The sequence below is a fragment of the Myotis lucifugus genome, unplaced genomic scaffold (assembly GCF_000147115.1).
Source record: "Myotis lucifugus unplaced genomic scaffold, Myoluc2.0 scaffold_184, whole genome shotgun sequence".
NCBI lineage: Eukaryota > Metazoa > Chordata > Mammalia > Chiroptera > Vespertilionidae > Myotis > Myotis lucifugus.
This window is the reverse complement of record NW_005871232.1, coordinates 2,017,020-2,042,723: the sequence shown is the minus strand read 5'-3', so window position 1 is coordinate 2,042,723 and position 25,704 is coordinate 2,017,020. Positions and strand designations below refer to the sequence as shown.

General features: G+C 41.6%; 1 protein-coding gene and 1 long non-coding RNA gene across 5 annotated transcripts in view; one reads left to right on the top strand and one right to left on the bottom strand.

Moving 5' to 3' along the window:
- The first annotated feature begins 64 nt into the window (after positions 1 to 64).
- LOC106698468 lies at positions 65 to 23,922 on the top strand. Of its 4 annotated transcripts, XR_002831175.1 has the most exons (5): positions 65 to 484; positions 651 to 753; positions 4,690 to 4,784; positions 21,912 to 21,954; positions 23,620 to 23,922. It is a non-coding gene; the product is annotated as an uncharacterized LOC106698468 (long non-coding RNA). The 4 variants fall into 4 exon arrangements; XR_002831174.1 differs by lacking the exon at positions 21,912 to 21,954; XR_002831173.1 differs by lacking the exons at positions 21,912 to 21,954; positions 23,620 to 23,922 and adding an exon at positions 19,125 to 19,744.
- Positions 23,923 to 24,508: 586 nt separating this feature from the next.
- KLLN (killin, p53 regulated DNA replication inhibitor) overlaps positions 24,509 to 25,704 on the bottom strand; it is a 2,639-nt gene continuing 1,443 nt past the window's right edge. The window contains 2 exon segments of the mRNA XM_023760514.1: positions 24,509 to 24,584; positions 24,586 to 24,919. Coding sequence (XP_023616282.1) covers positions 24,516 to 24,584; positions 24,586 to 24,919 — 403 coding nt within the window. The 3' untranslated portion in view covers positions 24,509 to 24,515.

The window sequence follows — 25,704 nt, the reverse complement described above, 5'->3', positions numbered from 1 at the left end:
TTCCGGCAGGACGCGGCCCGCCCCCTCGCGCCGAGCATGCGCAGTCCGGGCTGTCAGCCGGGAGGGACGCGCTTCCGGGTTTTAGGCAGGGTACGCGGCTCGGACCGCAGCGAGGTCGCGCCGACGCTGCTTAACCTGCTAACTGCCGGCCAGAGGCTTTCCGCGAAGCCGGTGTGTCTGCCAAGGCGCTGCGTTTATCCAATGAGTCTCGGATGTGGAACTGGGGAAGGTGCTGGTCCCATAAAGACCTTCCCCTGCTCGCGGGCTCTGGGCGCAGCACAGAGAAATAGGGGCGCCTTCATGGGCGGGCAAAGAAATGCTTGACATCAAGGTCCAATGAACTAAGAAGTTCTTCCCTGAGTCCTGCTGAACGCCAACTCCCGCCCTTCTCTCCCCTCACCCCCGCGCAAGCCCGCTCGCCACTGCTCGGTGCCTGCGCTGACGCGCACGGCCAACCCTCGCCATCTGCCTTTCGGTTTCCAGGGTGAGCTCACCCTCCTGCCACCTGCGGGTGGCGCCTGCAAACCTGACAGCGGAACGACTGTGCAGCCCACCCAGGCGGGCCCGGTAGTCAGGACGGAATGGGGCATCTGGTGACAGGTTTTGCATTTGGGTGACTTCCCTTTTTCTTTCCCCCTTCCCCTTTCCAGAATGAGAGGCGTGACCCCAGAGGTCCCAAGGGAGCAGACCTGAAAGCCAGAGCCTCCTCAACAGACTGCCAGGGGGCGAGACGACATGAGACACTGTCCTCCGGTATGAGAAGCATCACTTGTTCAGATAGAGGCCATGAGACCGCTCCTCTCCCTACCCTCCTAGGGAAGGCCGCTTGTGCCCCTCTGTTTTAGGTGTCGGCTCGGATGGCTAAAATTCTGCAGCCTGATTGTTGAAGTTAGTGAATGCTGCCATTGTTACACGCTTGTGATACTGTAGTGAGGATAATAGCTACAGTTTCTTGAATGACAGCCCTAGGTGTCAGGCAGTATTCACATCCCGAATCTAAACTCCCCAAAAAACAAAACAACAACAAAAACCAATCCTCTAAAATAGCCATCAGTTTCTTCTTTTTTCATAGATGAGCAAATTTTAAAACTTAAACTTTCCTAAGTTTGTGTATCTAAAAAGGGGCAAAATTTCATTGGAACTTAGATCTGTGTAATTCAAACCCTACACTTATATATTGCCTTAGAGATAGTAATGTAATACCAGTTAAATTTTAAAATCTAGATGAAAGAGTTAACATGAAATGACAAAATCGTGAGGCTGTAAAGGGAGAGGATGGAATGATAGGGATGTGTGGATGTTTATTTTTCTTAAGTATATTTTTATTGATTTCAGATAGGAAGGGAGAGGGAGAGAGAGAGAGAAACATCAATGATGAGAATCATTGATAGGCTGCCCCCTGCACATCCTCTACTGGAGAAGGGCCTCCAACTCAGCCATGTGCTCTGACCTGGAAATTGAAGAATGACCTCCTGGTCCATAGGTCTACGCTCAACCACAGAGGCACACTGGCCGGCCATGTGGGTGAGTGAAAGTTTAAAAACTGATTGGCGTCACTGACCATCAGAATGGAATTTATTGTAAGTGGTTCATGTTTTATATCCAGGCTTCTTGTCTATATGGGTGTCTACAATCATAATGTAAATTTTTATAATGATATGAAACTATGTTTGGAGTACTACTAGACTGATTACTTACAGAGGAAGATAGAACTTTGAGGAAAACAGAATGATTAGGAGATCTGAACAATGTTTACAAAAAAATATAAGCCAGTTTGTCAGTCAGTCTTAGAAGATACTCTCATCTGGGCCCCTGAAATTATCCTCAATCTGAATCATTGCTTGGGATGCTCATGGGAACATGCCTGGACAGAGCTAAAAGGTAGAAGTTACTGAAGGAAAGAACATTATGTTTTGTGGCCCACTAAGGTAATCATACCCTGAGTGAAACTAGGTCAAATAAGAACCTTAACCTGTCTTGCTCTAAGGACCACATGACCAACCTACCCAGTTTGTTTGACATTAAGGGGGTTTCTGAGACATTGGACCTTCAATGCTAAAACAGAAAAAGTTTCAGGCAAACCATGAGGGGTAGGTTGCCCTACTAGGGACATGCTAAATGAGTTCTAGAATGAGTTGGAACTTCCAATATGATTGCATCTGCCTAATACCGGGGTATGATTACATAGGAAAGGAAATTGTTGGATTAAGTAATCACAACTGACCCTAAATAGTCTACCTGTCCCCAAATAAATGCTGCTTCTCATTCCTTTCGCAGTGGCTTGGTTATAAACCAAGGGCCTAGAGCTATACCTTTTGGACCTAAATTTCATTTAGCAAATCCTTAGGAAGCCTCCTATGCCTAGGCCCAAAGATATCAAATTACTGCCTTTCCGCATACCGTACATGTTCATTTTCAGCAATCACTAAATCAAGTAGGTTCTTTTAGAATAGAACAGAGTGAGCATATGCTTTTCATCCCAGGATAGCTTTATATAATCACTGGCAGCACAAAACACCATATTTGGCCCACAGTAGGGGCTCAATAAATAATTCATTAGGTGTAATATTAATCAGGAAATTATAACAACAGATTTTTTTGTAGACTTTCTGAGCCTTCCCTCTGTGATTGTTAGAATCAAGATATTAGAAATAATTATTATATTTATTGTAGAAAGTTTTTTTAAAAAACTAATGCCTCTTAAAACAGTTTATGGAAGATTCTCTCCCCCCACCTCACCCCCCCCCCCATTTCCCCACAGAACTAAATTCTTCTTTGCTTTTGTTAGTTGGGTGAGAGTGTGGTTAATTTGCTCTGTAGCCAAGGTCATTCAATGCACTGGACCCCGAATGGGAAAGGATTCCTTAGATTTAGGGGTTCTCATATTTCACCATGGATCTATACAGACTTGGACAACTTGGAAAAAGGCAGATCTCCAGGTCCGTGCCTTAGAGGTTCCCATTTAACTACTCTAGGTTTGGGCCTAGGGCAGTGATGGTGAGCCTATGACACGCGTGTCAGAGGTGACACGCGAACTCATTTTTTTGATTGATTTTTCCTTGTTAAATGGCATTTAAATATATAAAATAAATATCAAAAATATAAATCTTTGTTTTACTATGGTTGCAAATATCAAAAAATTTCTATATGTGACACGGCACCATAGTTAAGTTAGGGTTTTTCAAAATGCTGACACGCCGAGCTCAAAAGGTTCGCCATCACTGGCCTAGGGATTTACATTTTGAATAAGCCCCTGAGATGATTTGGATAAAGATAGTTTTGGACTACACTTTGGATAATCCTCCCCTAGTCAGTGATTTCAGATGTATTTTTACAAAAATCTCTATTGCCCCAGGCTCCAAAGCCTATGTGGTCAGCTAAACCATCAAGCCAGCTGGGATACATCTAGAAATCAAAGCATGGAAGACTCATGATGGGAATAAAATCTCTGGAAGGAAAAACAAATCTGAAATTTTTGGACCCTATTCATTACTCATTAGAACTGATTCGCTTGTCAGTGATTTAGAAAGAGTAGAACTGCAACAAATAGGTAAAATTATATAGCAGTAATTATGCCAGTATAATAGTCACTTGGTAACCTTGGTTCTTTTTAAAATATTTCATCAGAAAAGAATAACCTTAATTAGTATTTTGACAAGTTATTGAATAGAATGGGAGGAGAAAGAAAGTAAAGCAAGAATATGAAGCTGTACCTGAAGCCATGAAAGCATTAAGAAAGACCAAGATTAAATGCTTGAAGCTTCCATTGAAATAAGATGAAATAAGGCAAAAATAATGGAAAATTAAAATTTCAACAGATTGAAAGTAGTGAAAGATGAATTATAGCTCCATTCTATAAAAAGCACAGAGAGCGAAGAGATGCAACAGCAAAGTTCAAAGAACATACTGTTGTAAATCTACTTTTCATGCTTTTATGTTTTTAAACTTTACATATAATTTAAAATGCTTATGTACAAATGAGCATGTATGTAATTTTCTCATGTCATCTGGATAGCTCTAATTTACACTCTTACATTGCTACATAATTCTTTTCTCAGGCACTGCTGCCAATTGTATATCTTTTACAGTTAATGCTACCAATAAACATTTTTAAAAAATATATTTCTTTATTGATTTCAGAGAGGAAGGGAGAAGGAGAGAGAGCTAGAAACATCAATGATGAGAGAGTCATTAATTGGCTGCCTCCTGCATGCCCCCTACTGGGGATTAAGCCCGCAACCCAGGCATGTGCCCTTGGCTGGAATTGAACCTGGGACCCTTCAGTCCGCAAGCTGATGCTCTATCCACTGAGCCAAGCCAGCGAGGGCAATAAACAGTTTTTGAACATATTTATTTTAAATCTGTAACATTTTGTTGTTTAGCTTTAATACAGTTCTGAAAATACACTGTTCAAATGATAACATCTATGGAAAGTCAGGATCAAAACGGAATTGCTAACCTTACTATAGTGTAGCTTATCATCAAAAGTTTTAAGGAGTAGATAAAGAGTAACCTCCCTAGGATTTGTTTGGGACCTTCACAAATGGTTTGTTTTTGTTGTTATTTTTTTAATGGGAGAGAAGATGGGATGGGAGGGATTGGGTAAGAATAACAATGATATAAATTCATCAGCTGAAATAGAAGAAACAGTACTGTAGTTGAAAAATTAATTCTCAATTCTTGTAACAGCAGATTGATAGATGAAGCATAAAACAAGACCAGATGCTGTGGTTTCCAGGATGCACTTGGCTTCCCATCCTTTATTACCTGGAGCATTTTTTACTGTAAGTAGGTCACTTGCTTGCTCTCATTTACCTGATTCTAGAAAAATGCCCTTGAAAGTATTTGGAAAATGATGTGTGCTGGTGCTTAACATTTTAAAAATTAAGATTGCAGAAAACCTGTTTCCTCCCCGTTTCTCTAGTAACCAGAATAACTTGTAACCTTGAAGCATAAGTAAAACTAAAATGTACAATAAAAATTAGAGATCTTTTATTTTCTAAGCACACTCAAATCTGTGTCCATTCTGTTAGCTTCCATAACTCACTCTTCTTAGCATTGGCATAGTACTCATCTCACAGAATTATAATTGGAGTCTAAGTTTCTCTACTCTTCTATCAGATGTGAACTTCTTGAGAAAAGATGATGCCTAGGACATAGGAGGGGCTTAACAAATATTTTAATTAATTGACGCCCCCCAATCTGACATATCTAATAGGGTCTTTCAGGACCCATTCCTATAGATTCCATGTGATGGTGGGGGCAACACATGACTATCATAACATCAGAACTGCAATTCCTCATATAAGATTTAATTCATTTGAGCACAACACATTTTAAAAAATATTTACTATGTGCCACTCATGGAAATGCTCCTAACATTGAAGGAGTTTTACTGAGCAAAAGAAATGATATATCCTATTCAGAGACTGAGTACAGGCTTCCAAGGCAAAGGCAAGAGCAAAACTTGCTGTTTTTAGAACTTTAAGAATGAAATATCTACTAGACCTCCTTCTTTCACCTTAGAGAGAGGCCCAGAAGTAGTGCACTAGCAAGCTAACATTAAAATCTCTCCCCCTACCTTTTAGGAAACAGAAAAGCAAAACAAAGGGGGAGGGGGAAGTAGAAAGAAAGAAAGAAAAAGAAAAGGAAGAAAGAAAGAAAAGAAAAAGAAAAGCTAGTAACTTGAGTTACAGAGGTGCAGGAAACAAATCAAATATACTAAGTTGGCAGTGCCCAAAGTTCCATTCAACTTCACAATAGTATGTGTGATAGAGTTTCACAAACCTTTCCACTTTCTAGTCTGCTGCTTATTAACTTTAAATAGCAGACCCATTCTGAGAGCTTTCAATGCCACATAAGGCCCAGTGCCAGAGGCATGCTCCACACCCATTTCTTTATGCCTTCTGAGTTCTCAGGTAAAAGAGGGTTCAGAAAAGGGGATGGTAAAGAAAAGGAGACAAAAAGGTTGAGGTGTTTTCATTCCCTAGGAAGTGGTTGGCAAACTCATTAGTCAACAGAGCCAAATATCGATAGTACAACGATTGAAATTTCTTTTGAGAGCCAAATTTTTTAAACTTAAACTATATAGGTAGGTATATTGTTATTAACTTAATTAGGGTACTCCTAAGGCTTAGGAAGAGCCACACTCAAGGGGCCAAAGAGCCGTGAGCCACAGTTTGCCGACCATGACCCTAGGGTGTTTTGCAAAAAGCTGGAGATGTAATGATTCTTAACCAGATAAAAGCAGCATTAGAATTCTATCTAGATGTTCTTGAACCTCTATCTATCATTCATTCCTACTTATGCTATAAACTGGCTTTTTATACTTTATTATCATGTTATCCTCGCACGTTAGCACTCAAAGAGTCTTCTCCTACCCTTTCCTTGGGAATTTTGGAAGTAAAAGGGAATAGTTTAAGTGAATGGTGTCTAAAGTCATGAAAGATAGTAATTGTTTTGTTTTGTGTTGTTGTTGTTGTTGTTTTGAGGGAAGTGGGAGAAGAGAGTGAATAAGCATATTTCTTCAGTTGAGTGAATCATAAGGATTTCCAGCACATGAACTCACACTCATAGGCCAACAACAGACGAAAACTAGAAGTCTCTACTGGTGGACAACATTTCCTCCTCATTCCATAGGAAGGTGGGGTCCATGACTCTCCATTTTAATGATCATCCCCAAATTCTGTTTCTGTACCCAACTCAGAAGAGTGTTGCCAAGTATAGCGTGCCAGGTAGGTGACGAACAAACTGCCTCTGTCAAAATAGTTGAGGACAGTATTTGAGAAATTCTCAATTAAGATAGTACTAACTGAGAAGGCTGGCTCTGTGACTGTCACATGTTAGGTAGCCTTTTGGGGTTTCCTCCTCTGAGATTGGGATAGTCCTACCACCTTCATAATTTCATGATTCTATGATTTGTTCCTTCTGACCTGAGCATGGGAGGACTTTCGATTTTCCCCTTCCTTTTAGAATCCAACAAATGAATGCTGAATTTGAACTCTAGGTTTCCGAGTATACGTTACAATATTAAAAAGGTATAAAGCTTTCTAAGAACTTATATGTAATAATCCCTTGTCAACTATCATTTTGCCAATCGTAGTTTTGTCACAATATGGCTTCATATTCATACGCCTAAATTTAAAAATTTGTGATCTCAAAGAACTTAAGTACAGTTATCCCTACCCTCATCTTCACCCCCACCCAAATCTTATGGTCAGATGGTAGAGGAATTCTGCTATTCTAAATAGAGAGTACCAGTAAGAGATCAGGCCTAGAAAAACCATGACCTTCTCTTCTGGAAAGACCAAATGGCTACTAAGGATGTATCAAGGTTTGCAAAAATGATACCAATGAGAAAGCAAATGCAAGAAAGCATTATTTACCAATACAGAAAAGGCTGCATCAAGAACTTTACAAAAAGAAGTGTGGTTAATATAAGATAAGCCCCCATCTTCCACAGCAGACCATGGCTTTCAGAACATGAGCTAATGAACAACTGAGGGAAATGATTCTTTTCTGCTTAATTGGCAATTTTATTGTCTTATTTTCTTGTAAATTCCCTATTTTCTGTGAAACCTTGAACTTGCCAATGAAGATTTTATGTAACATAGCACTTTTCAGGAATATAACCGACACTACTCCCAGTTGGTGAGAGATTACTGTAACAAATTCTGAAAATACTCACATAGATTCTCAGGAATCATCTTTTAATTGTGAGTTAGCCAAAGAGGAAGAATGGGGAGGTACTAATGTGATTATTTGCTATTTTTATTAAGAGAAAAAACATTTTTCCCTAGCCGGCTTGGCTCAGTGGATAGAGCGTCAGCCTGTGGACTGAAGGATCCCAGGTTTGATTCCGGCCAAGGGCACATGCCTGGGTTTCGGGCTCGATCCCCAGTAGGGGGTGTGCAGGAGGCAGCTGACCAATGACTCTCTCTTATCATTGATGTTTCTCTCTCTCTCTCTCTCTCCTTCTCCCTTCCTCTCTGAAATCAATAAAGAAATATATTTTTTTTAAAAAAGAGAGAGAAAAACATTTTACCTCCTTTTTTTGTTTTTTATATGTCACTCTCTGGGAAGTAAATTCAGGAGTAAGAAACTCCATTTCTATTCTGCATAGTCCAACTTACTGTTAATTTCATTGTCTATTGCTATCCTAGTTAGTTAGTTTGGAACTAATCTCTCTCAGAGAAGTAACAAATCAACATTGAGTAAGGAGAGACACATGCATCTTTTCTCCTAAAAAGAACAAAAACTATCAGATTTCCATGATACTCTGAGCATTAGGAGATGCTTTCCCTGTCAGAACTGGAAGGCTTCTCTTGGAGCTTTCTCTGTCTGTGCCCTTGTGTTCATTCTGAGTTTCAGGGTACCTTCAGTCAAGGGGCCAAAGAGCCGCATGTGGCTCGTGAGCCGCAGTTTGCTGACCATTGGTTTAGACCAGGGGTTGCTGGTGAGAAAAAACACACACAGACAAAAAAACTCGCTGCTGATTCAGTGGTGTTTTGGTCTTCGTCTTCCCTAGTCCACCTGCTACTATTAACCTTCCAGAGTCCTCATACAGCTGTTCCATGTGTTTCATTCAACTTTTATAGTTACATTCAATGAGAAAGACAGGGTAGAGTGTGCTTTTATCCTCTTACCTAGAACTAGAATAATATGTCATGTCTTAATTGCTATTATGAACAAAATTCATATGTTGAAGCCCTATCTTCTAATATGATGGTATTTGGAAATGAAGCCTCTCGGAGGTAACTAGAGTTAGATGAGGTCATGAAGATGGGCCCTCGTGGTGGTATTAATGCCTTTATAAAAAGAGACACAGTGCCCAGTCGGTGTGGTTCAGTGGTTGAGCATCAACCTATGAACCAGGAGGTCATGGTTTGATTCCCAGTCAGGGCACATGCCAGGGTTGCAGACTCGATCCCCAGTAGGGGGCATGCAAGAGGCAGCTGATCAATGATTCTCTCTCATTGATGTTTCTATCCCTTTCTATCTCTCCCTTCCTCTCTCTGAAATCAATAAAAACATATTTTTTTAAAAAAAGAGAGAGAGAGAGACACAAGAGCTCTCACTCACTCCCTCCCTCCCTCCCAACCTCCCTTCTTGCCACATGAGGACACATGAGAAGGTGGCCATCTGAAGCCAGTAAAAGAGCTCTTACCAAGAATAGGCCAGCACCTTCATCTTGGACTTCACACTTTACAGAACTATGAGAAAATAAATTTCTGATGTTTAAGCCACCTAGTCTATGGTATTATATGGCATAGACAAAGACAATTGCCAAAATAGTCATGAAAAAAATTCATGACTTTACATATTCCCAATTCAACCACCACTTTTCCCCATAGTTCTACCTGAATATATTTTCCACAAGATTTATTAACAATTATACTAGCTGAATACACAAACCAAAGCAACAATAAAAACAATCCCCCAAAACTAGATTGGTAGCTTTAGTAATCCAAATAATTTTTTTATGTTTAGTTATGACACCTCCAATATATCTTTTGATATGTCTATGTTTTGAATTAATTTACTAATTGATTGTTTGGTCTTGGTCCCCTTGACTAAATTTTCTTAATGTTTCACTGCACAAATCTCAAGGCTAAGTGACCTAATTTCTATTTGGGCCATTTAAAAAAGGGACAGAGAGTTAGAAACATCGATGAGAGAGAAACATCGATCAGCTGCCTCCTGCACTCTCCCTACTGGGGATGTGCCCGCAACCAAGGTACATGCCCCTGACCGGAATCGAACCTGGGACCCTTGAGTCTGCAGGCCGACGCTCTATCCACTGAGCCAAACCTGTCAGGGCAAATTTTCTTAATGTTTCACTGCACAAATCTCAAGGCTAAGTGACCTAATTTCTATTTGGGCCATTTAAAAAATTTTTTTTGTCTTTGAGAGGCTTACTTCATAAAACACATGGTTAGAAGCCCACAGTCTAGTATTTCTTTCACTTACAGCATGCTAAATATCTGAAATGAGCCCAGCCGGCATGGCCCAGTGGTTGAACATCAACCTATGAACCAGGAGGTCACGGTTCGATTTCCGGTTAGGGCATATGCCCAGGTTGCAGGCTCAATCCCCGTGTGGGCATGCAGGAGACAGCTGATCAATGATTCTCATCATTGATGTTTCTAAATCTCTCCCCCACTCCCTTCTTCTCTGAAATCAATAAAAATATATTAAAGGAAAAAAATCTACAAACAAACAAACAAACAAAAAAAATATATATGAAAGGAGAGTAGTGCTGAGTAAATACTATTGCCCCAAAGGAAAATAAAGGACTTTGCTTATCTTTTGCAGATAATAGTTTTAAATAAATTCATATGTGAAAGTAAACAAAACACAAGTAATTCTTGACCACCAAAAATGAAGGCCAAGTGGTCATCCTGCCATGGCTCTGTCGTGGGGAGCTGGCTGAGACCGTGGCCGGGCTGGATGCTGGTGGTGGGCCTGGGCGGCATCGGCTTTCAGCACCCCAAGATCCTGCTGCTCTCTGGGTTCTCCCACATCTACCTGATTGATCTGGATACTATTGGTGTCAGCAAATTCAAGGAGCTGTTTTTGTTTCAAAAGAAACATGTTGTTGTTTGCCGAAACCGGTTTGGCTCAGTGGATAGAGCGTCGGCCTGCGGACTGAAAGGTCCCGGGTTCGATTCCGGTCAAGGGCATGTACGTTGGTTGCGGGCACATCCCCGGTGGGAGATGTGCAGGAGGCAGCTGGTCGATGTTTCTCTCTCATCGATGTTTCTAACTCTCTATCCCTCTCCCTTTCTCTCTGTAAAAAATCAATAAAATATATTTAAAAAAAGAAACATGTTGAAAGATCAAAAGCCCAGGTTGCCGAGGAAAGGGTACGGCAGTTTTACCTAAAGCTAAGTTCATAGCCTACCATGACAGCATCATGAAGTATGCTCTAATTATCCTGTTGCAAAATTGTTTGTTATGAATTTTTAAAGTTTTAAAGTATAAGTTATTTTATTAGCCAAACATATGCAGTCATTCTGCTTTTTAAAAATAGCTTTTGTAGAATAATTAGAATATGATAGCTTGTGTCCACATAAGTTGAGTGGCATTCTTGTAATAATTTACATATATGATTTGAATGATTTAGATAAGAGGTGAGATATTTTAATACTTTCAATAAGTAAGTACTTGGAAACTTTAAAAAAAGGACAAGTTCTCATAATTGGAGTAGAATAAGGCTAGAACTAGGCTATTGTCTCAAGTGGGCTGAAGACTCTAGAATAGATCAGTGAGCTTTGTTACCTAAGGCAATTTTGTGTTATGCTCTATTGCTCTCTACCAAATGGATTTCTTTTTCTCTTTTTCCCCCACTAATCTTTTCCATCTCATCCATTCCCTTTTCTTTTTCCCTTCTTAACTTTTTTTCTTTTTTCATCTATGAGCTTGGGTTAATCAATAGAGCAGGATTTCAAGAAGCTGCTGATCCCTTTATGGACCACAGTCTCCCATCTTTTCCTAGTGTGCTTGCTTCATTCTTTTCTATGACACCTCTCCATATTGTCCTCCTCAAAGCGGTGCTTTAACTCCGCTACTGCTGACCAGAAGACACGGCTTAATGCTGCTTGGCTCACTTAGGAATCAAAAGGTTATTGCTTATTCTAGAATAAGTAATTTCCCCTCCCACACTAGAGTTTCATTAAAGCATCATATTGTTCCAGAGTTAATAAGAATAATTTGTGAAATTAACCTCAGTGGTGATTTGGCTATTTTCATCTTAGAGAAAATTAAAAGAGAAATACTAGAAAATGATAATTCCATCAAAACTTGTTTAAAAAAGAAAAGTTCACCTCATCTAAAATTAGGAGTCCACATTCTGGGGAATTTTGGTTATTTATGCTGCTACTGAGGAAAAGGTACATTCCTGTCTTTGCTTTGTAATTAAAAAGGCCTTATAACTCCCTCTCCCCCTTTACTCTTCCAGCCCCACCCCCTAACCTCTCCAACCCCCACTTCAGGGCACAGAATATGAACTAAGTCTGACATTTCCTCTGTTGATTTTTTTGGGGGGGGAAACAAAAGATGGAAATTGTGATTAAAGTCTTTCCAGATAATATCCCATAACAAAGTATAGAAAGAAAAGGATTATATAACATGACATGTTAATGTAATGTAATATATGTATGATATTATCTAAGGATCGTATTATTTCCAGCTGGTAAGTTATCTTTGTATATTTAAGAATGTGTTTGAAAGCTTGTGTAGTCTTTTAGTCATTGAGTTTATGAATACTTAACTGAATGTTTATCTGATATGTAAAAAACTGCTAGGCATTGTGCAAAGGACAAAGGGTTTTTTTTGTTTGTTTTTAACCGCTAAGAAATTTCAGGGGGAAGTGTGTGTGGCTTCACTAAGCGAAGACTGAGATATAGTTAGGAGTTGTTCAGAGAGTCTAGATGAAGTTTTGGTCCCAAGTGTTACTGTACCTTCTGACAATGGTGAATGAGGCTGGTTCTTGAGAAGCCAGCACTGATTTGCTCTTTGCAGAGTTCAGTTGGGACTAGCATCCTTCTAATTTGCAGGGGACATTATCCAGGAAGCTATCTAGTCCATGGGGGAGGTGACATCTCCTGAACCTGGCCCCCATCAGAGAACTTTGACTAGGTGGAAAAGGAAGGTTGTGTGCATTCTTGCCCATGTCACAATGTTGGACATGTGACTTAAGAGAAACATGAGGCAGGTCAATGTGATTGGACCATTTTATTACCAAGTCTTGACTCTAGTCTAGAGGGACTCAGAGGCTATTGCAGTTTTTTAAAATGTATGACATAAGATTATATCCATAAAATTATTCAAAAAGTACTGTTTATTGGTGATATCTTGAAGGACTGGGAGATCCTTATTTTCCTACCCTCTTCTATTTTGCAGTTGTTGATAGTGCTTCAGCATTCATTCAGCATTTATTTAAAAGCTTATCATATGTCGAACAATATGCAAGGTATCAGAGATGGTAACAAGGAAAAAAAATAGAATAAGATTTAGTATCTGCATTCAAAAACAGCTAACTTGTACCTATAAAGTGTTTACTATGTGCTAGGCTTGTTCTAACAGAATCCTTAATCCCCATTACAACTCCACGAGGTAGGCACTATTTTTATCCTCATTTTACTGGCGGGGACGCTCCGATACAAAAAGATGAAATAACTTGCTAAAGACCTCACAATTGGTAAGCGGCAGAGCAAAATTTGAAAGCAGACAATCTGGCTCCAGAAATGGTGCTTTTAGCCTCCATGCTAAATAGCCTCTCTAGGAATTTATGATTTGAATATACATAGTGAAGTACCTTTCTTTCAGGGTAAGGCAGTGGGGGAGTAGTGTACAGAGAAGTTAAAAGTGACTCAGATTAAGTGTTTCTTATAAATTAACTCAAGAAATGCTTTAGTGTGTGCTCAAAAGAGAAGAATGGAGTAACAGGAAAGTATTTTTTTAAAAAATATATTTTATTGATTTTTTATAGAGAGGAAAGGAGAGAGATAGAGAGCTAGAAACATCGATGAGAGAGAAACATCGATCAGCTGCCTCCTACACATCCCCCACTGGGGATGTGCACGCAACCCAGGTACATGCCCTTGACCGGAATCGAACCTGGGACCTTTCAGTCCGCAGGCCGACGCTCTATCCACTGAGCCAAACCGGTTTTGGCAGTTTTTGCCATGGTGGCACGGCCGGCCCCGTGGCCTAACAGGAAAGTATTAAATGAAGCAAAAACTTGGAAATATTTATCAATTGATAGCAATCCAGTTTAATTTTATGTCCAGGGCTACCACCCTGCATCCTCCTTTGGCATACACATTATGAGGGTCGATGAATACAACCCATCCGACAACATTTCCTTTCCCAGTTTGGTGGAAGTACTTGTATGAAGGCTGCTTCACCAGGGAGGTTTGGACCTGTGTGGACATGTCTGGTGAACAGATGGGATGAGTCTTCTGGGAAAGTCCTTGCAGAATACTGGGAACTTAGGGAGAAAATTCCTGGAGGTGGAAAATTGCAGAAATGATAACATCATTGCTCTTATTACCTCTCCATTTTTTTATCACTAATTTTTATATTGGGATCAGTGAGAAAATAGGATTTAATCTTCAAAGTATTCAAATATTTAAGTAGATTTCTCTAAACAGAAAGAGAAGAATGAAATTCATATGTATGGACAATGAACTTAATTGTCATTACTGGGCTTTGTGATTTTGCTTTCCTATAGAAATAAACTCCTGAATCCTGATTTTATTATCATAGACTTAATTTCTTTCTAAGAGTCACTTTCTGCTTATCTCAGCATTGGATATTTGCTAGATTATTTCCTTTATCTAGAAAGGTAAATAAATACCTAATTGCTCTTTCTATGTAAGTAGAGACTTCAAAAAGATAATGAGGAAATCTTTTTCTTCTCGTTGGTCCTTTGGCCTTTTTAATCTCCCCTCCACTCCCAGCTGGGGTAGTCATTAAAATGCCTCAGACAACTGTGGAGTGTTCATGATCATAACTGTGATATGATCATATTACACACCCATTCAAAGTTCTCTGCTTCAGGGCCAAGGTATGGGTGATGTCACAGAGCCTGTGGACTTCCTGCTTCCTGGACTGGTTTCTTTGTTGTGAGAGGATACAATATGAGAGAAAGATGGACTCACTGTAATTCTGAGGATGAGATTTCTAACGAGGGTCTGGTAAATCTTGAGATATTTCCATGTGGATAAATTGATCTAATTTATTCCTTTCAACCTGGTATATAATATTCCACCACATGAAAATACTACATTTTCTTTATACATCATATTGATGGACATTTAGGTTCTTTCTAACTTTTTGCTATTGAAAATAATGTTGCCATGAACATTCATATATATGTTTTCTTATGCACATGTATAGAAGTTCCACTAGCACAGGGGTCTTTAAACTTTTTTTGTTAGCAAACAATTTGGAAGAACCTTTTCTCCTTACACATTTTAGAATTAGAATAAAACTTTTGAATCATAAACTTAAGTAGTTATTAAGGAAGTAATTTCCTTATAATGTAAACATTAACATTTAAAAGTAGAATTCTTAAAGGCATCCAATGGAATATAAATATCATAGTGATTTGAAACTCATCATCATCCATCAAAATATTAACAATATAAACAAGCTCTTCGCTTACAGTGAGAAATTTTCATCCCTCCCTTTTTTCTTTGGACTTGAATTTTCTTCACACTTCTGCCACAAATTTTTATCTAAATGTAACATACATTATGTGTGAATATCTGATCAATCATTCTATCATATTTTTCTGAAACAAATTTTATATAGAAATTTAAATTAAATTATGTAAAATCCCTTAGATAAGTGATTCTCAACCTGTGGGTCGCGACCCCTTTGGGGGTCGAATGACCCTTTCACAGGGGTCGCCTAAGACCATCGGAAAAGACATATATAATTACATATTGTTTTTGTGATTAATCACTATGCTTTAATTATGTTCAATTTGTAACAATGAAAATACATCCTGCATATCAGATATTTACATTACGATTCATAACAGTAGCAAAATTACAGTTATGAAGTAGCAATGAAAATAATTTTATGGTTGGGGGTCACCACAACATGAAGAACTGTATTAAAGGGTCGCGGCATTAGGAAGGTTGAGAACCACTGCCTTAGACCATACTACTGTTAACAATTCTTCTGAATAGAGTTATCATCAATTATTCCTAGTTCATAATTGATCAGTTAAATATTTTAAAATATTGACAAACATTTAACATGAAAATATCAATGGAGCTTTTAAGAAATTGGTTTGTATATCATAAATGAATTTTATTTATTTCTAGGAGGTAGGTTCAGCATCCGTTTATCCTTAGTTTTTGCTTTATATTGTAAACACTGAGGAATATTATTTCCAGAAGTAAGTAGATGACAATTGAAAGGAATTGTTTTAGTGATGTCATTTATTTAGTTGAAAGCTTTCCAAAATATATGCTATACAACACTTAGTGATCTCATTTTCAATGATTTATTAGTGGACCATTTGAATAGGCTTTCCCTCAATTTACTAGAAAACTAGTAATGTTAAACAATCTAACTTTCAAAAGGGATTGTTACTCAGTAGTATCACTCAGCTTTTCAACATTAACATCACTATTTCAGATTGTCTCTTTAGCTCCTTGCACGTTTTTACACTTTGGGGAAGTAAATTGTTTTAGCATTCAGAAGGAGAGACCTACACCTTTCTCTTTTAAAGTGGGAGGAAGAGAAGGTGGGGATTAGGAACCATGAAAGCCACTCAACTACACTGGTTCTCGGGTAAATCAGATTTAGGAGGGAGTATGAATAGAAGTTAAAGGCCTAGAATTGATCTCCTTAACACTCTCTGAGTTCCTCAGTTCTCAAGTTTGATGACTGCTACTCAGGTTCATATTCAAGTAGAAGAATTGCTAGTGTTGAGTCTCCTAAGCTGTGTGCCTCTTTCACGGATGACGTTGCTGTATCGCTCAAGGACTCAGGAGAAGTCCCTCTGAATGTCTGTCTATGTGAATCATAGGAGGTTTCTAACTTTGGGAAAAGATCATGGTCACTTTCTTTAAATAATTGGTGACCAGTGAGTAACCCATGAGAGTTCTAAGATATACTTAATTTATTTCTATAATTTGCTTTGTGACAATCTCAGGAAGTATTTTCATTCATGACTTTCTTTCCTTAAAGGGTATCCTTAGTGTACATCAACCAAGGTGGCATAAAGACAGCACTGTACTTGATTTGCATTCTGTGACCTGAAGCAAAAATGCCTGTAAGGCCTCTTAAAACCTCTGTTAATTGTAAAATAAACAGATGTCTAGTGCAGAAGGTTATTAGAAGTAGTTTGTTCAGTTTGAGAAAACTAGGAGTCAGGATTGCTTGACCTAGATTTTGATAGCAAGCCCAAGCCAAGTAAGCTACCAAGGTAAGTAAAATACTAAGGTAGTTTACTCTTAGGGCAAAAATTTTCTGGTTTGCAAATTTCTGGATGTAGTTGAAAAGGACAATACATTTCAAAAATAGAATAATGGTCATTCTCAGGCAGTAGAATTCTCCTTTAGAGACTGAGAAGGTTTAATATGCTAAATTTAAATAAGGAAAAATTAACTGGTGAATAGGACGAATGCCTGAACATTATGAAATAAACAAGATTTGAAACATAGACAATCCTATTTTACAGTTACAAGTTATTTTTTAAATCATTATAAAGACTTAATAATAAAATATAGTATCTGACAGTAAGTCCATAAGAATACATTAATAATAAGACACATCTTAATAACAGTCTTCCTCCTATAGTCATAATTAGCTAGTTAATATTAATATAGGGAGAGAGCAAAGAGGAGGCCAGACATTACAAGCATGGTCATCTGGGTAGCTTCACCAGGAAGCTACATCTTCATGCTCCCCAGGGAACCACAGGTCCATTCTCTGCAGATCCCTGGGGGAAGGGATCGAACAAAGGGGGAGATGGGCACATATGCAGTGAAGTCCGGGTGACTAGGGAAGATGCTTGTCTGTCAGAACAATGGATAGGGTAGGGGCTATTCCCCATCAGAAATTCATGAAATCTTGGAAAGTTAAAATCCCCAGATGAAGAGTTTACTCTCTTGTTCTCTTGCTCCTCTCTTGCTTTGTGACCAGCACACACCCATGCATTTGCTTGTTCTCTCAAAGTAGCCATGTAGCCTTAGGCAGCCACATGGCCCATATCCATGCAGACTTCACACACAGGATGCTAGACTGGACTGTATTTTAATATGAAGCAGAAATATGGGCAATGGTCTTAATTCTACCCCTGCTGAAGACAAGATTGGACTTCTTCCATAGCAACACAGGCAGAGATGGGACCTTGAAGGGGAACCCCTCTTAATTTTACATCATCAATAAAGCTTTCCAAGGAACCCCATCTTCCCATTGGAGCTTCAGGAAACTCTTTTCCTCATGGCACCCCAAGAACTCCACTTCCATCAATAACACTCTTACTTGTTTCAACAGGTGATACAGGAAAAGAGTGGTCCTATGAGCTATAGCAGCCAATGAATGGCCTGGGATTGCACTGGGAGGCAGCCAGGACAAAGGTACTATGTCCAGAAAATAAATTTTAGATCAGATTATTTATGGCTTAGAGCTGGGTCAATGAGGTAGGGTTTTTTTTCCCCCCCTTTAGAAAGTATACTGTTTATTAACTTTCTTCCAGTTCCCTGGCTTCATGAAATTTATGTTAAAAATTTGACATATTCCCAAATTAATTTTTAAGTACCATGGTCTTTGTTTATAGACATCCTTTTCCTCTAGGGTTTCCTGGGATATAAAACTGGTATATCTTGTAAGAAATGAAAAACATTTAAGCAAACTTAAGTAGCAAACATCCATCCATAAAAGAAAACTTGAGCTATTGTATTTAGAAAAGATAACATTTCTAACCTAGGTCTGACAATGTTAGGCTTTTCTGAGGTTTTCTTCCTTCCTTCCTTCTTTTCTTTCTTTCTTTTAAAAATATTTTTATTGATTTCAGAGAGGGAGAGAGAGAGATAGAAACATCAATGATGGGAGAGAATCATTGATTGGCTGCCTCCTGCACACCCTACACTGGGGATAGAGCCCGCAACCTGGGCATGTGCCCTGACTGGGAATCGAACTATGACCTCCTGGTTCATAGGTCAATGCTTAACCACTGAGCCACACCAGCCGGACCTGTGGTATTCTTTCTGATGTTCCTACAAGACAGAAAATCTAAATCACAAGGAGAGTATCTTTCTAACTTATTTTTTAATCCTAAAACATTGTTAATAAGAAACTTATAACTGGGCAGGGTCTAGAACTGCTTTATTGTATTATTAAGTGGAATCATGGAATTAAATTGTGGCCCATGATTGGGACACTAAGGTTAGGTTTTTAAAAATTAAGTATAAATTAAAGATGCTACATTAATGTGATTGAAAAATAAAAAAGCACGAAATAACAGCATCACATACGATGTGAGCTTTGGCCCTTGAAGCTGTGTAACCTGGCTGTCCTGTAAAAGTCACCTTCCCACCTGGCCTCCCAGCTATATCACTTTCTTGTATATTAATAAGGAGAATCTTTAAACACAGAGGTGAAGAGGAGGAAAATGGGAATAGGAAGAAAGAAAATGGCAAGAAAGAGGACAGGAAAAAGGTAAGTAGAAGGATGGGTAGAACAGAAATGTCTTTGTTTATTCTGGTCGCTATCGCAAAATACCATGGGTGGCATTAAACAACTGGAACTTATTTCTCACGAGTTTGGAGGCTAAAATCTGAGATCAAGGTGCTTGCATCAACAGTTTCTCTGTCTAGTGAGGGCCTCCTATGGAGTGGGGGAAGGGGTGCTAATCCCATTCCTGAGGGCTCTGCCCCATGACTTAATCACCTCCTAAAGGCCCCATCTCCAAATATCATCACCTTGGGGGTTAAGTTTCAACATAAGAATTGGGGGAAGTAGGGGGCACAAACCTTCAAACCATAGTAGAGGGGGGAAGACAGGTTTTAAACAAAGGATTAGCAAGTTTCTCCTAGCCCTCTCTTGCAATTGTCCTTTGTTTGTATGTATATTTGTAAATGAATAGAAGAGGAAGAAATGGAAAGAGGAAAAGAAAAAAGAAAAAAAGTCATTAATCTGGGGACAGGTGGTGGTGAGCCCCTGGGAATTTTAAAGCACATGCATGTATTACAAGAATAAACTTCTCTCTATTGCTGCTTCTTCTCATATCGCTTTTCTCTAGTGTTAACCAATTATATTTTACTATTTTGAGATTTAGGTTTTGGGAAAAAATTCAGAGCCAATAGGCACAAACTATTCGTGTAAGAAAGGGAAGCAGGGATGCGGGCCTATACCCACTCCCGCCCCTCTCCCCTGCCCCCGTACCAGAAACAAGCTAACCTTTCTCCAGCCCAGATTGGCCTGAAGGATTCTAGAATTAAATTTTCGGCACTGACCTGCTCCCACTGCAAATAGATGAACTGATTTTGCTGAAGATGCTTTATCTGTGCGCGGCACCATTTTTATTGACTTCAACTCTTCAGCAGGTGGCAGTGTTCCCCTCCATTCCCAGTGGCCTTGGTGTTCCCTTCTTTTCAAAAGAATATGGTCCCTTCTCTTTTATTCAGTCCACATACAGTGGCTAACTCCTTTACATCCTGGTTTGGAAGATATTCTCCAAATGATCATAGGAACCGAGGAGGAGAAATTTGCAACATGCAGCAATTTATGTTTTCATTTTTGATCCTTGAGGCTAATTTCAGGACAGTTAAAGGCAGAGTGTAAACACCAGTTAATATATTGTTTACTTGTCCCTGGCTTTCCCTACTCCCTATTTATTGTCTCTAACTTAGTCAGTCTTCTTGTTCCCTTCAATCACCCCTGTCAAGTCTTGAAAATGCCATTAAAAGCCATGCCTCGTCAATTTTTTCTCTAACTTATTTAGGTTTCTATAAAAGTAATGTTTTCTTCCCAACTTTATTCACTGAAGAGATATCAGGAAATTTCCCAGGCTCCAATCCAGAATCCCTTACTGAGTAGCTATGTAATCTAAACATGTAAACCCTTTGGGCTTCAATTTCTTCATTTGTAAAAAGGGATTAATGAACTAAAGGATCTTTGCGGTTTCTTGGATCATAAAGTAGTCTGCCATTGCCCTGAATGGTGGTGGTAGTTTGTGGCCCTATATGATTATTTCTGGAGGAAACTTTCTTTAAATAATACAAAGAGTGAAGAGTAGATCTAGTGGAGACAGTTGATTTAGGGGGAGAGGGTACTCAGGGTAAGATACAACCTGTCTACTACTCAGCATCTCTACTAACTGGAATTTAGGGCAGATAGTCTTATCCTATATAATAAAAAGCTAATATGCAAATAGACCGGATGGCCGAACAACCGGTCTTGACATGCGCTGACCACCAGGGGGTGCACATGGAACATGGCAGGCATCGGCCACGGTGGGATGGTGGAGCAGGTGAGTGGGGGCGCCCAGACCAAGGCGGGGAACCAGTCGCTGTCATCGGGGCGATCCTCTGGTGGCTACTAAAAATTCTTTGCTCCTGCGTACCGTGGTCCCGTCCGGCACTTGCACCCACTACTGGCGCCAGCCCCACTTGCACCCGCAGCCCGTGCTGGAGCTGCCACTCACACCTGCTGCCGGTGCCCGCTGCTGGCTCCCCATGCCGGTCCCGATCGCTCGGCGCCATCAGCGGGTGCAAGTGGCTGCCAGGCTAATTGCCCCTGAGGGCTTCTCCACCTCCCCCTGCTCCTGAGGGACGATAGGGGTAGCAGCTGCCGCTTGTACCCATTGACAGTGCCGGCCCCACTCACACCTACTGCTGGCGCTGGCCCCAATCTCTCTGTGCCATCAGTGTGTGGGAGCGGCAGCAGCAGCAGGGCTGCAGGCAGACAAGAGTCCAGGGGGGCTGGCCGTGGTGGGAGGGGCCGGGCAGGGGCGTGGAGGATGGGCTGAGACCCACCCCTGTGCCCCACCCCAGCCTCACTACCCACAGTTCCTTTTAAGGTGCATGAATTCATGCACTGAGCCCCTAGTGTAATTCTATGGTGCAGGAGACACCAAGCAGTTCTTTAGCCTTAAATGCTGGAAATTCCTTAGTGTGTTCATTTATTTAATAATGGTATAAGAGTTGAGCTCTCATCCTGGTTTACTTGATATTCTTTTGATAATTGTCATTTATTTGTTTTTAGCATTGATTCTATTAGATGAAATCAGTTTTTTATCTTAAAAAAATAATAAGTGATCATAGTAGAGAACTTTCAAACCATACAGAAAGCAATATATGAGAAGAGAAATTTCTTTCTGAAGCCCTCCCTTCCCATCCTGAGGTAACCCATGCTATCTTCTCTCTCATTTATTCTTCCAGATATTTCCCATGTATTTATGCAAAACACATATCGTATACACACGTATGTATTCTCACTGTTGTTTTACTTCACTATTTTAATGAAGCCTTTTTGTGACATATACTAATCCTAGGTAGAATTATACATGTAAAATAGATGAGTGAGCAAATGAAAAAATTACAGGATTAAGAAACAATAAATCATAAACTGAAAGCATTCTACTGCCAATCAAGTTGTCAACTGATAGTGATGATCCTTAAATGCTAGAGAGTCTGGGCTGAATTGACCGTGGGAAAATTATGTTTGAATAGTCATTGATAGGGGAAAGGGCTACAGTCATGGTGGTAGATGACCAGCGGTAATTCCTCCATCTTGCTACATGCTCCATCCAAGAGATGAAGCCTGTTCTTCCTCCCTGGAATCTTGACAGACTCTGTTGTTTGGATTGGTCAATAGAATGAGGCAAAAATGATGCTATTACAGTTCTGGGCCTAGACCTGGAGACTAGTTTTTGGTCTCTTGGAAGAGAATAATCATGTAAAGAGGTTTGGCTACCTTGCTGAAGAGAAAGGCCTGATAGGGGCGATGCGCTTCTGGAGGAAAAGAGACTAAAGAGGAGATAGGTTTAGCCAGCCTCTAGGTAACCCCATCATTCCAGCTGAGGCACTAGCCATGTGACTGAGGTCATGTTGAGTCCTCCAGCCCAAGTCAAGCCAACCCCAACCAACACTACATGAAGCAGAGATAAGCTGTCACTACTGTGTCCTGTCTGTATTATAGAACGGTGAGCAAGGAAATGGCTGTTGCTCTTCTAAGCTGCTACATAGACTAATTATCAAAATGAGGAAATTAACATAAGGTACAGACAAGCAGATATTTGCCATTGAATTTTAAAAATCATTTTTTAAAAAAAACTTTCTGTACATTATAGATAGGGTCAGCTATATAGAGGTTTCAGCCTTCCCACTTGGGTAAGGAGATTTATTGGGCAGAAGAAAAAAGAAGAAAAACAAAATTTGAAAAAGGATACATCAATATTATCCTTTAGGAATCTGCTTAACTGGGAAGGGGAGGAGTTTTTTATTCAGCAACTTCTAATAACTACCTGATATTGCTATCAGGCTGACCAAATATCTGCCAACATTGGTGATCCTTTCATTCATCCCTAGAGAAAAGTAGGGAGACCCAATGCTTAGAGTAGCAGCAAAACTACTTCCCATTTTCTCCCTTTAGCTGATGGAAGTGCTTGGTGGGGATTGAAAAGAATCCTCTCTCCTCAAGCCTAACTCCAGCAGGGCAGAAACGAACCCATTTTCTTCCCAGGTGTGGATTTCAGAACTTCTTAGATGCTGGAAAAGTAATCCTCACAATGAGTAGGCTCCAGGGTCTCTGGGGACAAGCTCAGCATCCTGAGAAACTGACATGGAAAATTTTACTCCTCCCCAATCCACTTCCCTTCATTTAACTTCATCTTCACTTTGCCCACCAAGCAGTGGTGGATATTCAATTGAGCACAGCTCAGGTTCTTACAATGAAATCTAGTGGAACATCTAGAAACCAGGGACTCTTTGTCCTTGGTTATTTGTAAAATAAAGAAGTCTCTAGCTCACACTAGGCTGCATGGACAGGATTTTCATCTTTGGAAACCAAAGTAGGAGTAGGTCTTTCTCCTACTCTTTCCAGGTTGCTCTCCATTTTCTTCCAATTTATGATCCTTGTCTCCCTCAGGCCCAGCAGGACCATGCACAAAATCAGCTTCCAGGAAATACCAACATTGAAGGTTCAGCAGGATGCTACTTCCTGTAGTCCCATCTTAAAAGGATGTTGTATTTAAATTACAAGATTTACGGAGCCTCAGAGATCGCTAAGAACATTGTAAGGTTTAATTAGTAGTCTCGGAGTTAGGTAATGGCCTGTGGCTTCTAAGCTAGGTCTCTTGAGGTTTCTAGTCTTCAGGGGCTGCTTGCAACTATGATGTGCTCATATACAATCTCCTTTCTCATATGCTGAATAAATCCTCTTTAGACCTTCCTAGGCGTCAACTCCCAATTACTGCAATACACATGATCTCTGATCTCCCAGTGCCCCTCAGCCTAAATCTTAACACAGTCTTTGGACTCCAATTGTCTCCTTGAGTTCTACTTCCCAGGGGAAAGAAAAGGAGGACATTCCTAGATTGGTGTTGACTGATGCCTATTTTCTCCAAGCAGAAGGTGGACGACTCGTCTTGCAGCTGATCAAGGTCCCGGTAAAAAGCGCTCCAGTTCTCAGCCTTTCACAGGGATAGGTCAACTAATAGGGCTGTAAGCAGACTTGACAGGTTTGTTCTGGGCTGACGGCCATTGACTAGGTTCTCCGACCAGATAAGTCACTTGCCACTCGCCGAGTTTACAGTAGGTGGGGCGCGCTCACCAGCTCAGGGTCAGTGACTGGAAGTCTGTTGCAACCTCGGTGTATCCCAGTAGCAGCAGGCCGCTGCACAAGTTCCCCTCCTGCCCCGGGAGCACGGCACCAGGAAGGTTCGCCCTGAGGGGCAGGACACTAGCGAGGAAGAGACGCAGATCCCCCCGGGGCACAGCCCCTTCTCCCGCGGCAGGGACTGCGCGGTGTGAGCCGATCCAGAGCTAGGAGGGTGGGAGCAGCCTGGGAACGCTCGTCCCGAGGTCTGCAAGGAGCAGCGGCGGCAGCCAGCGGCGCGGGGAGGCGGGGGCACGTGCTTGGATGTGGGTGCTTGTGTAACCAGCTTCCCCGTCGTCAGCCCCCGCGAAGCTCCGGTGGGAGGCTCTCCCGAGCGAGTTTTCCCCTCGCGAACCGGGCGGCCCTGGGGTCCCGCCGCCTGCACCGGGCGGGCGCACCGCGGGCGAAGGGAGCGAACCACTCGCCTCTCCGGCTCTGACAGGGGAGTGGGAATTTGGAAAGTTCCCCAACTAGGCACACACGTGACCGCCTCCTGAAAGTAGTTCCGGCCGCGGCCCGGGTATCCCTCCACCGCCTTGTGAACCCTCCTCGGGCTCCTCGGCCCCGCCCCCTCTCGGGGGTTGCCGCTTCCACCGCCGCGCACTTCTCATTCCGGCCCAGCGGCCCGGGCCCCCGGCGCGCACCGCCCAGCGCGGGAACCGGCCCGGGCCGGGGGCGGCCCGCCCATCCGCGTTTTCACCGCGGCCCGGAGGGGGCGGGGCGCGCTGGCCGGGGGACGGAGCTCTAGTTGGACGCGGTGAACCCAACCCGAGCTCCAACCGGGAAAATGCTCGGCCCTCCAGGGGGCAATGCCGGGGCGGCGGGGCGCATCCACCCTAGGGGGCCCGCTTCCAGCCCCCCAGGCCGTTGTCCTTGGGGACCTAGACATTCAGGGACCATGTTCTCACACTCGGCGGGCTCGGCCGGGAGCCTTCATGTTCAGGGCCGGAGGGCCGAGTGGCCGGGGAGGCGGGAGGTGGAGCGGTGCAAGGGGGCCGGTGAGGTGAGACGCCCTGGAGACACAATAGGGGGTTGTGCTTTGTGCTCAGACTGACACCTGGAGGACACGGAGCGGGAGGGGGGATTTTTCGGCCAAGGCTGCCGGATTCAAATCTCTGCGAAGGACTGTGATCCCACAGCGGTGCCAGAGCCCAGCCCGCAGGCCGCGCCGGGGGAAATCAGGGCGCGGAGCCAGGGGGGAGGGGGTGTCCCCGCTGCAGGGACCGTCCCGGCGTGTCCCGGTACCATGCCCAGGGGCTGCCACCCGGCCCTGTGCACCTGTGCGCAGGTAACTTCCCAACCCGAGTCAGTGACATCACTCCACGCGCCCGCCCCGGCTTTCACCTTTCAGCGCCC